The 13044-nt window shown below is 36.5% G+C and overlaps 2 protein-coding genes across 2 annotated transcripts; both read right to left on the reverse strand.

The window, feature by feature from the left end:
• Positions 1-7065: 7065 nt before the first annotated feature.
• LOC110884565 (zinc finger CCCH domain-containing protein 29-like) lies at positions 7066-9710 on the reverse strand. The gene is made up of 3 exons (XM_035989788.1): positions 9630-9710; positions 8664-9560; positions 7066-8236 (listed from the first exon to the last, which is right to left on the reverse strand). The coding sequence occupies exons 2-3, from the start codon at positions 8722-8724 to the stop codon at positions 7716-7718; spliced, it is 582 nt and encodes a 193-aa protein (XP_035845681.1). The 5' UTR covers positions 8725-9560; positions 9630-9710; the 3' UTR covers positions 7066-7715.
• Positions 7361-7714, reverse strand: LOC110881134 (zinc finger CCCH domain-containing protein 29-like). The gene has a single exon (XM_022129493.1). It carries the CDS (start codon positions 7712-7714, stop codon positions 7361-7363), a length of 354 nt encoding a protein of 117 aa, XP_021985185.1.
• Positions 9711-13044: the final 3334 nt, after the last annotated feature.

Raw genomic sequence — 13044 nt, forward strand, 5'->3', positions numbered from 1 at the left:
AAGAGCCAGAGGAGGTCTCGGATAATGACGGGGACGATGATGATGGTAGTGACCTCGGGGATGGTGACGTGGATGACTGACTCGTCTTTTAATCGTTTATCTAGTTATTTTTTTATTTTATTTCTTTCAGTTGTTTTCGTATAAACAATCATGGTGATTAAGACCTTCGCGGATATTCGATGTAGTGACTTATATGGTTTAATTTGAATGGGTTTCTTATTTTATCATTTAAAGGATATTTCTTGTACCGAGCCGTCACCTTACCTCTTTTTACCCTTGCACCGCGAGAGACACATCTTTAACTCTACGACAGTTACCTTAATTACGGTAAACCTCTCGCTGGCCATTATACTATCCGGTGTCTATTGGTTGATGCAATACTCTTGTAAGTTTTGAATGGTCGTTGACCTGGACTTGGTTATCTAGGTATCAAGCAGAAAATTCTCTGCAAACGGAAAATCGTGCGTCCCCTCTCCCCAGTGGGGAATCCTTATCAGTTTAAGATCATCGTAGTGGTGCCGTTGTTGGCATTGTCACTGTCACGAAAGCCCGGAAGTGTCTACGGAAGGGCTACCCTGCCATGCTAACTCTTGTCGCCGATCTGCCGCTTTAAGAAAGGAAGATCGAGTGTTTTCCACTTACCCATGGATTTTCTGACTTGCCCTTTCATTAGCTTGGCCCAACATTAAACCTTTTGTATACGTATACTAATTATGTATTGATATTTAATAATCCCTAATTTACCAACACAAACTCTACCTTTCTCAATCTTGGACGGTAGCCTCATCTCTCTCAAAACCCCCCTGAGGTCGGCGACAACCTCAAGAAAAGCCAGCCTAGTCGCAACCCTTTCTTATGTATTGACGGGTCGCCGTGTGTCGAGTTGGTGTTCCATCATAGTTAACTATTATTGATTGACGCATGATATGTGTATGTAATGGTGTTATACATGGTGTATGCGTGATTTGTGTTCTGTTATCATGTGAGTATGTCGCTTGATGAATGAGAACCATGATGTTTTAGGGCATAGAACTCAGTAATTATAAAATGTTATTGTGTGACTGGTTTTGGTTAGTTATTCTTGATTCTTGCCTACAATATTCATCGTAGTATGGTATTGTTCATATGTGATATTGAAGGTGTGATTTTCATATATGATTGATTAATCGTGTGATAATATGTGAATCCTTGTGCATTGACTGAATAGGGTTAGTTGTCGTGGTTAATAATCTGATTTCTTGATCTTGCTTTATATGCATATCATGTTCCGATAACCCTTGCATGATTTTGTTGTATATGTGCTTTGAAACCGCCCACAGCCATGAGGAAATTATAAGATGATCTTATGTGTTATGATGACTGATCTAATGTGTCATGCGTATGGAACTGGTGTAACTGGTTTTGTGAGGAACCGGTTAGTATATATGAAAGCAAAGGGGTGATTTTAAGTTTGGTTCGTGAATTATAAGAAAGTTGTTTTGATAATGGATGTTATGATCGTATGCTAGGTATAATAAACAGAAACCCCTTAGGTTTGTTAAATACTATCACAGCTTCGTCGTAGGATTTTCGAGGGTTTCGCAACTTCAACCTCCTTAGCATAGCGGGGAGCTGTGAATCCCTGAGTAATTAAATCGGAGAACGTCCTTACAGCTTTTGAAACCCAACTCTACAACACGCGAAGCATCGCTTTATCCGAAGGCACCAATTAGACCGATCACAAGGGCCTCCAGTGCACCCTTGTTTCAATAGAGCTAACCATGTGCAGGCATCGCTAGAATGGACCCCTGTTTCACCCGATTCTTTGTTCGAACCTCATTAATCCCCGGTTTCATTGATCGGCAACTGATATAACCACACGCTAACCACCATACTATGATTTCCACTGATCGCAAGATTAGCCCCAGGAGTTGTAAAGTATCTATAGATCGAGTTCGTCGGAGCTTACTTTAAACCATTGTTTTAGATCAATTTTCGGGACGAAAATTCTTTCAAGTTGGGGATGATGTGACACCCCGCGAAAACGCTTAACAAAACTAGTGCCCTCAGTGACTGTTTGTTAAATTTCGGGGCGAGATTCCTTTTCAAGTTGGAAATGATGCCACAACTGAGCAAAACCCGCAACAACTCTGATTTCTTACTACATTTCTCTCACACTCGACGCTCGCCAATTTCGGGACGAAATTTCCTTCAAGTTGGGGATGATGTGACAACCCGAACTTTAAAGGCTAGTAACGTTCCATCTTTCGGTCCTTACTCTTCGATGTCTTCGTTTAATACGTTAAAACTCCGGTAGATGGATCGGTGCACTAACTTAATAGCTAAAACAATGGGCCACTGTGGAATTATTGCAACTGGCCCAATACCTCATTGTCCGAATAACAAGCCCAACTGTTGTCTAGATAATGTAATCGGCCCAACTTCCTCTCTATGCTATCATTCGGTCAGCCCACATAGATATAACTAAACCATTAATTAATTAAATGAGCCCACTTAACAATCGGCCCAACATCATTGTTAATTTGTTAGCAACCTTTATTGATTAAGTTAACCGGCCCCATACCCCTATACGTGTTATATCCCAAATAGGATTGGATCTAGTTTAAAAACTACAACAAACTCCATATCCCTCTCTACCTCTCCCATACAATTCGGCAGCAGGAGACCCTTCCCCCCCCCCCTCTCGTGACCATCTACTCTACTTGTAATCTTTCATAGGTATGTCTTTTCCCATCGTATTGATTATGCACTGTGTACGGATAAGTGTTGTGTGTTCGGATTTTCACATGAGCATAGGTAGGGATGTAAATTGTATTGAATCTGACTTGTATAATCTGGTTCATATATGTGCTGATTGACGTGCGATACTTATGCATGTTGTATGGGTAACGAGTGATTAAGGTAGTAGAGTTTATGATCGGGTATAATTAAATGAGGGGCTGAATTAATTAGGATCATGCATGACTGATGTAATGGGGGTATTGTAATCGAGATGTTATAGGGCCACATTGTAACATAAGTCTAATTAATTGATAAGTCTAATTAATGGGCTTTGCTTTCATTGAAAATATGTAATTAGAACTGATGATTTAAATGGGGCCCAAGGTCCGAACTGGGCCTGGCAACTGGGCTTGGCTATGCGTATATATTAGTTAGTGGCCATAAGCATGGGTTTAGTGGGCCGGAACATGTGAGCATACGGACTTAAATAATTCATGAGCTAACTGTTGTGTTACACAAGTTAATTGGGCTGCATACTAATTGTACAAGTTTATAATTGTCGAGTTGGGCCGAACCATGGTTAGCGGGTAACATGAAAACATAACAGTGGGTTACAAGTTATAAATTGGGTTGGGTATTAGTTATTGATATTGCACGACAAATAAAACATAGTGACATATTTACATATATGTTAAGTGGGCCAAGATTGAGGTTAACCGGTTGATGTGATATGGAGCATTTAGTTCACTGATTCTTATGAGGATTAGTTATTGTTCTTGCTTGAATTGTTACGTGACCATTATACGTGCCATACGTGATAACCACTGGTGTGGGCTATGTGTAAACCAACTGTAAAACTGATTATTACCAAACACTCTTCTAGGTTGTGAGTACTGAATTTATTTAACAAGTAACTTGTCTAACTGAGCAAAGCAAAGGTGAGTTCACTGTACTTTTCTCAAGCATGCGTCCCGGTGGTTTGGGACAACTGGTAAACATTTGGAAGGGAAACATTGGGTAAATAACTTAATCGGTTTTGGTTATTGCCTGGAGGGCAATGGGGGTGATTAGTTGATAGCGCTATTAGGTGGGAAACCTCACACCGGGCCGTAAGGACGGGCGTGAACTAATTATCTGGGTATGGCTATGGTTGTTAGAGGCACACTCCTCGGATACATATGGGCACTCTCCCTAGGGTATCTAACGAAGGCAACATAGCAAACGGTCATTAAGGGGTACCCACTCCCCGGATACTTATGGGCACACTCCCTATGGTATCTAACATGAACAACATCAAAACATCGAAACATCAAACATCTTAGCAATAAACAACATAACGTTTTGTAAACTGTTTTACACACGTGATCGGTAACACAACTTGGTAAACAAACACAAACCTTGAACTCACCAGCGTAGTCTGACACACTTGTTTACATGCTTGTAGGTAATTACTGAAGGGACTTGGGAACTTGCCGTCTGATGCTGCTGGAGTGGTTATGGTCATGATGAACATTTATACTTTTATGCTTCCGCTCAGTACCTGGGTTTTGATTTAACTTTCAAACGATACATTTCTTTCTATTGAGTATTTAAGTACATTATTACTTGTGTTTGATATGATTAGTGGCTCTTTGTTGGATCGTTGCACCTCCATTAGGGACATGCCCTAGGTGGTTATTTGGGGGTGTGACATGCATGAGAACATAACCAAGCCCTTTCTTCGATGCATCACTGTATATATTAAATCCACCAGAGCCAGAAGGAAGAGTAAGAATAGGAGCGGATACAAGTCTCTGCTTTAGCGTCTCAAACCCTTTTCTTGATCATCGTTCCAAGAAAACTTTATCCCTTTTCTTAAAATTTGGGTCAGTGGTAGAGCTATCATAGAAAATCCTTCCACAAAACGTCGGTAATAACCTGCTAGCCCAAGAAAACTACGAACTTCAGTGTTTGTACAGAAAAACCCTTTGACAAACAGAATCCTTCCAGCAGATCAATTATACGCGAAATGCAATCGTGTTTGTACAGAAAAACCCTTTGACGAACAGAAAGGAATAGTAGTGATTTTTTACCGGAAATGCAATCGTGTTTGTACAGAAAAACCCTTTGGAAGAATAAAGTATTTGTCTCTTGAATAAAGTAATGTTAAAAGAATTTTATAAGACATAATTCTTAATTTAATTAATAATCAAGAATTATTAAAGTTCGGCAATTCTAAAATTTAAACACATATACGTATACAATGGAAGATATAAAATATTTTACAAAACTATATCTATGAAATAGAAATATGCACAACAACTTAGTACTGTATAATTGAATGATTTTAATACATAATACTTATATATCAACAGGAAATAGCCTAAACTTATTTCTTAAATTAGATGTAAGTCAGATGTATATATTTTATATATAACTTGTATCAATATTATAAATGACATTTCATCTATCAAGTAAAAATATGTACAAAAACATTTAGTACAGTATAACGATATGGTTTAAAATATATGTATATATATCTCAAAAAGAAACATTTTTTATCATTTGATAAATTGAATTCATTTTTAAACTACATTTAAATCATATGTATATGTATTCTGATATTAGAACGATGCTTAATATATTAAGAATCGAGTTTAGAAACACCAGGCTTTATATTATCTATTACAAATCTTAAATAAATAGATATAACAAATTAAGAATTTGAATCAAATATGTTATAACCAAAACTGAGTCAACCTGCCAATATTAAATTCTTCTAAAAGAATTCAGAAGATTTATATCTTTATTAAATTTATTCCTTTTGATGAATTTCCTTTTTATTCCAAATTATTATGTTCAATAAATTTAATTGAAATTTATTTTGTTAATATAAAGGGATAGACAAAGTTATAGGAATGAACATGATAACTAATACAATTAGTTATGTAATTGGATTCCTATGAATTAGTATTATATATATATACATATATTACAGGAAATTTAAATAAAAAACTTTATATTTATATACATATATATATATATATATATATATATATATACTAGCCATTTACCCGCGCGATGCGGCGGGAGTGACGATTTACAATAGGATACTCGGTTACCGTTAGTTTATTAGTCGTCTCGTGATATATTGTATAGTACTTAAGTTAGTTTTCTTATTCGTGATATGTTGGCACTCGTTTTTCTTACAAGGCGGAAACGACGATTTATAACGCGGTACTCATTTTATTTTAGTTTATCAATCATTCTGATAAGCAACATTTGAGGTATATAATCCGTCTCGTCTAAGTCTTTGGAGGAGGCACTAATACCTTTGTACTTTTTTATCGTGATATACATCTTGACCCACTTGTTGAAAAGTCTAATTTAAATCGACTTTATCAATGATGAATAAAACATTCAAAGTTTGTTATAGTAATAAAAATAATTAAAAAAGGGGTCAAATGTCACAATGAGGTTAAACGTGTGTGTCAAAATAGCCTTACTGAAATGCTTTCATGTCCTAAAAATTGTTTTTCAAAGAAATTACATTATCAATTTAAATATAACATATCTTAATTATAATATAATAACTATCTTCATAATTAAAAAAAATCATAATAAAAGAAAGAAAGAGAGACAAAACGGTGTCAATAGGTTGGGCTTAACCCTACGTCACCCAAACCCATGTAGCTGGTTACCATCCCCGCTCAATGCGACAATTTACAACGCCGAACTCATTTTATGTTAATTTATCAGTCCCCGTATGATATATTGTATAGTACTTCTGTGGCGGGGATATCGTACAAGTACATTTCAATATGAGCTGGTTTTGAATATGGAAAAGTAAATAAAAATACGCGTCACAACCTAAATGTAAGAAAATGTTACGTTGTAAAAAATGAGTGTTAAGGAACATCACGTTATGAATATCTTAAAGCTAACACCATGAACCTACTTTCCATTGACCCACTTGACAACCCGGATGGCAAGTCTTAAGCACACATATGATTATTTTTTTTCCTAGTTGTTTTTTTATTTGCATAATCCGATAAAAAGGTTGTTTAAAAGACCAATGTTCAAAGAACCGGTGATATGGTCCACATAGTATGTTATTTATATCACCGCAAAGGTATGGTGTTTGGATCTAAAGACAAGTCAAAAGATGATGTTTTTAACTTTCTATTAAATGCAATCAAGAATATGTTGATAGAAGTTTATATATTTTTTTATTAATGTTGATTATTGTATTTTGTATCTTGCATAATACATCAAAGGGTCGGTTTGAGTGAGTTATAAAGTAGCAAACGTGGAAACCGGCCTATTTTTTGCGACCTGTTCTTCTTTAGTCATTATACGACATCATGTCTGTTATCTACCAATGATATATTATCTTCTTTGTAACAAAAATTAAAAAAAAACTATGATATCAGATTTAATTGATCATCAAATTACATTGAATTATTCAAAGAAATAAATTTTGACGTCTTCTTGTTAGCATCCTCACTGTGAAACCCCAATCTAGTTTCCCATCAGGCGAACCCTATTCCGAATAAGTGGAAGATTGAGTCATTGACCGGAGACTCAGGTTGCCGACGCCACGGTCAATGAAACTCTGGCTACGTTGTTTTGGGGGCGAACAAACCAGACCTCGAGTTCATCACCGCTTGTGCCACTGCAGCCGATGAATCAAACCCGAAACTTGATCTAAGCGGGTTAGAGTTCTGCCGAATTTGTTGTTGAGAAGGTTCGAACCGTAAACATCATCCAGCTTAGTGGGCTTTATTTCCCCAAATCTGTTGTAAAGATTAGTGGATAAATTATCAATCATTTGCTGCCTTTGTAGCAACTCAAGTTCCATCTCTAAATCTCTAGATCTTAAAGACGTCTTCAAACGGCTACCCGGAAGCTGTAATGCGGGTGGCGTTATATTAACAAATTTATTCTGCCACATATTCCCGTTAGGTGACATCGGCGGAGTTGAACCGACACCTAACGGACTCATCAAACCCATTTCAATTGGCCCAACAGAACCCGTTTTTGGCGATGGAACAGAACACGCCTCGAGCAATCAAATCCACCGGTTTGTTCCTGTTGGCGTATGTTAAATTCGGGTCCGCACAAGCCTCAAGTAACAACTTCACCGTTTTGACGGACGAAGAAGACCTGCCAGCCGCAACACAGTGAAGCGCAGTTGCACCATCAGAGTCAGATACTTTGTTCACATCGGCTTTTCCGGAACCGATTATATATTTCACGACATTTGTGCTTCCGTACACAGCCGCAATCATTAACGGAGTTCGTTTTTCCAACCCCATCTTCGTTTTACACCTGTTTTTTCTTCCGTACCACAAACCGACATCGTCTAACCTCGTACCGTTTGTTTCTACCTTGTACTGGAGCCCAAAAACATCATCTGTAGCTGCTAATTCTAGTAAGCTCGAGGAATTTAAGAAAGCCCCGATTTGTTTTTCTTGAAACTTTATTTCTCCCTCCATGATACCAAATTTACTTTTCGAAACCGTACACATCAAACCTGCAAATAACAAACAACAATGGTAGGATTATTATTATTCTTGTTTGGGATAACAAGAACAGACAGAAATGAGTTGTGCATCAGATATTTTTATATATTTTGAGCATATATTTTTTTTTTAATTGTGTGATCTATAAATTGATAGTACATGAAAACAATATCAAAAAAATCAAAAAATTAAAGAGTATTCTCTTTTATTTTTATGCTTCCATTCTACACTAAAGATGAAAAAATACCCACTCCTAACTGTAAGAATACTTATTGTTGCCAAAAAAATGACATTCTGTGTCTGTATTATCATTTCATAGTTGTTAAAATAAAATGATCAAGAATCACCAAAAAAAAACTTTATATTTTCACAAGATAATCATACAACGCATAAATGTATACCAAAAGGGGGGGAACTTGATCTGGGAGTAAAATGAACCTCGAAAACGATCGAGAAAACATCTAAAACATCTGTAATGCAGCAGAATGGCGAGATTCATATATCGGGTCAAATATCGCCACAAATTCACAGATCGACGCTACTGCTAGTAGTACAACAATAATACCTAATTTTCTTGACAATGCCCCCTATTATAAACTAAAAATAATCAGAAACATTTAACAAGTATGATTTGATAAATCGAGATTGAAACAGAATCTTACGAGTTTGATCGGCAGCTGAAGATCATCATCTGGTAGTAAGCCAAGCATGTGAGAACCACAAATATAAAATGTGCAAAATAGGTAAAGAAAAAGTGACTTCAGTAATAGGTAAAGAAAACTTTACTGTAACTCGAATATATGCAAAATAGGTAAAGAAAACTTTACTGTAACTCGAATATATGCAAAATAGGTAAAGAAAAAGTGACTTCAGTAGCAAAAGTAAGAATATCATGCATGAATCTTTTCATACTTTCATTTTCATCCAAGTGCATAAAAGCATGTTTCATTTCATTGACACTCTATTTCTTTTGATTATCTTAAATAATGATGATGATGAGAATCATCAAAGCACTTCATGCACAAGATTGCACAGCCTATCTTTTGGCTACTTATTAACCATTTTCATAGTGAAAATTTGATGTAATCAAATTTCTCCAGTAACACATAAGCTCTAGTAATCCAATACATGCTGGACCATAGTGACCTAATTCACACAAAAGATGTAAGTTATAACCATAAAGAATGTGATGCATTTTCTATCATAACGAATTTAATAATATGACATGAAAACCATACAAAAGCTATGACTGCTTACAATGGATCTGTTCTTCAAGGCATGTCCCTTTGCTGTTTTGCAAGCTTGTTTGACAGCAAAAGCATCCATACCATCAACCTATGCAGGGATATGAATTGAGACTGAATGTTCGATATAATTGTATAAATAAAGAAATTATATCCTTACATTTTTGAGTTACCAGTCCATCTCCTTCAGAATCTCGGAGATTATAACAGTTGGTATGGCTGCATGTGTTACATCAACAGTTGTCGTTAAACTCATGTGTTAAATTGTGCATTATATCAGATCATACTTATTTCTTGACCAAATGCCTAACACAGAGATAACTCGTCATCTTGACCAGATCATACTTATTTCTTGAAACATAAATAACATGGTTTTTTCAAAATATGATAATCGCTTACCATATAAAGTTGTTGCGGCTGCGCTGGCTGCATCCTCATCCACAGGATCATTCCTGTAAAAACACATTAGCACATTACATGTTTAAATTAACAACATACAAGAAGCATAATACCTGATGTGTAAACCAAATACAACATACAACATTCTACATTAAACTGTTTTCTCAATCATGCTTCAGCTATTCACCCATCAAATGAAGCAATAACCTTCATTTTATCACTCCATTCACAATATCAGTTCACAAAACATTACAAAAACCCAGAACCAACACAGATCTGAAAATTTTATGCAGATCTAACATAAATACATCCAAAAACAGTAGCGAAACTGTTTAAAACAACTTATAACACATGAAATTTAACAGCGTATAAACATAAACTACACAAATACCAAACAAAAAGGTAGATCTGGTAAGGATAGTACCAATCTGGCCACCAACCAACGTCATCATCTTCCACCCACAGCCACCATTGTTGATGAACCCAGCGCATGTCTGAAATACTACACAGATCCGGTGTCAGATAGAGAGATAATCACTGAGAAAGCCTAGATCTAAAAGCTCAGTTGCACAATCAACAACTTAAGCTTTCCTGACGATTGTCGAGTGGTAGGAATGCTTGGGGTTTCTGAATCGCCGAGAGAGAGAGAGAGCTTGGGGTTTCTGAATCGAATCGCCGAGAGAGAGCTTGGGGTTTCTGAATCGCCGAGAGAGAGAGAGAGAGAGAGAGAGAGAGAGGGAGGCGGATAGGAATGAGATGAGAAATCTGAAACCCTAATGAGAGTGATACCGTGTTTTTTTTTTAATGAGTAGTACATTATGCATCTCATGTTGTACCGCGTGTGTTTTTTTGAGTGAAGGGCATAATTGGAATTGTAAATTATATTGTACTTTAGAGGGTTGTATAGCATGCTTTAGGGGTGTTTTAAGGGAATTTTTATGACTTTAAGAAGTCCTTTGGATATGCTTTATAAAGTAGTATAGAAGTATAGATATATATATGCAAGACATCATCTTCTTGAAAATATACATTATAATCAAATGTCTTCTGTAGAAGGACAACCTTTTATATAACAAAAGAAACAAATCTACATGTTTACTCAAGATCTATTTTGACACCCAGCTTTAATTCAAAAGATACCTTAAGAATACCTATACTAGCACCACCTCTTGAAAAAAAATAGTGGGTCAATGACAAATAATCTCAAAATTTTATATAAAACCCTTACCTTATTTTCTAAATACCTATCCAGCCATGCGCACTCGAAACATAGTTAAATTAAGGCAATATAGAGAAAAGATGTTATACCAAGGGAAGAAACAACATATATAGTATATACATTTTCCTTATATTTTGATAAGATATATAGTAAAAGAAAATGTTAAAATATAACATGTACATATGTATATCTTAATATATATATTTATCAACGCATAATCCTGATAGCTATGACTATAATTGTGCTAAACATGGTGTGAGCAACAAAATGTGCCTGTATAATTGCTTAGTTCTGTGATAATTATATCTGAACATGTTTGTAATTCAGATGTCAAGGGAAATAGCATGTAATCAAGAAATTCAGGCTAGTAATGAAAACTCTCTGGATAAAAATACTATGGAAAATATAACAGCTCAAGGAATATCAAATTCTATACCTTCGATCATTGAAGCCATTAAAATTTATGTCCCTATAAACGAAAATCATACTATACACTGTAAACATACCCATCACTTCATACCTGACCCTAGTATCAACGGAAGTCATGATATTTGTCACACCCCCAAAATACCACCCATGGAAAACCCTACTAGGCGTGTGACAAACCAATAACGAACCACTAATCATGTTGAACTCATAACAAGTTTAAAAATGAAATTGCCAATTATTAATGAAAAGTACCATCAATAAGTTTAAATGAAAACCAACATGTTCAGCGGAAGCAATAAAGGAAATCATAGTTTAACTGTTTCAAAATCACATGTCATATCAACAATTCCAACACATGTATCCCTCCAGTTCGACCCATGACCACTTCAGCTACTCCAGACAGCAAGTTCCAATCCAAGACATCTAACGACCTGTGAGCATGCAACAAATGTATCAGACAAGACAACGCTGGTGAGTTCATAGTTTTACGAAAACGTTGGTTACCAAGTGTTTAGTTAATCCATTGAATTTAATTCCGAAAGTAATGTTGATAATATCTCGATACTGAACAAGACGGCTCCTGATGTATGTTTTGCCCGTTCCCCAGTGCTCCTATCAAAGCACTGGGCCCGACTGCGTCATTAGTTCACACCCGCCCTCTCTCAGGAACGAGGTGAGGGTGCCAAACCTAAGTAGCGCTACCAACTAATACCCCGCTACCACCCACGATAGCAAAAGATGGGACTTAAGAGATAGAGAGTGAGAATATTATCCAAAATCCCAATTTTACCCAAAAGATTTATCCCTCCCCGGGATACCCACCGACTGTCCCAAACCACCGCGACGCATGCTCAAGTAGTCATGAACTCACCTTAGGGTGCTCGGTAGGTTATGTTATATAATCCAATTCGATCAACCGTCCCTAACGTAGTTATCACAGAATAATCAGTTTGGTTTGCACAACTATTCACACGTCTTAGTACATGTGTCAGCAAATAAAGTCACTTTTACACCATAATCCATGTCGAGTGATTTTGGTTAACATTTCCGTGAACATACACTAATAACTAGAAACCATACCACATAGTTATCCATAACACTATGTATCATATCAATTCACAGGTTTATATGTGCATATATTATATCGTTATACACGTAGATCGGTATCTTGATTCCACAAGTAACCCTCCCAGTCCAACAAGTTGTAATATTCGCAGCCCCATGACCATCAGAGCCCATTGCCTTGTTATTAATTCATACAACCCGAATTACGTGTGAGGCCCAACTACTTATGCGGCTGGCCCACTTGTGCGGTCGATATCCCTAGTGTTACTGGGCCCCGTATCCAACACAGCCTAAAACCCAGCCCAAAATACCTGCCAAACTAATGGCCAGTGTGGCCCAATTCCAATATGTGACATGACAACGTTAATAATTTATACTCAACCATAATCTACATATTCTCAGTGAATCAATGATGTGTGTCATCGGAGACCAGCCAAAAGCTATCTCTGTGAAGCCCAACCGC

This window comes from Helianthus annuus, chromosome 4 (genome assembly GCF_002127325.2).
Source record: "Helianthus annuus cultivar XRQ/B chromosome 4, HanXRQr2.0-SUNRISE, whole genome shotgun sequence".
Classification (NCBI taxonomy): Eukaryota; Viridiplantae; Streptophyta; class Magnoliopsida; order Asterales; family Asteraceae; genus Helianthus; species Helianthus annuus.

Excerpts from the sequence above, each read along its gene's own strand:
- LOC110881134 (XM_022129493.1), bottom strand. The coding sequence starts at position 7,714 with ATGGGTTTGATGAGTCCGTTAGGTGTCGGTTCAACTCCGCCGATGTCA.
- LOC110884565 (XM_035989788.1), bottom strand. The coding sequence starts at position 8,724 with ATGAATCTCGCCATTCTGCTGCATTACAGATGTTTTAGATGTTTTCTC. Across the intron at positions 8,237-8,663 it reads TTTTCTCGATCGTTTTCGAG|GTTTGATGTGTACGGTTTCG; the intron begins GTTCATTTTACT and ends TGTTATTTGCAG.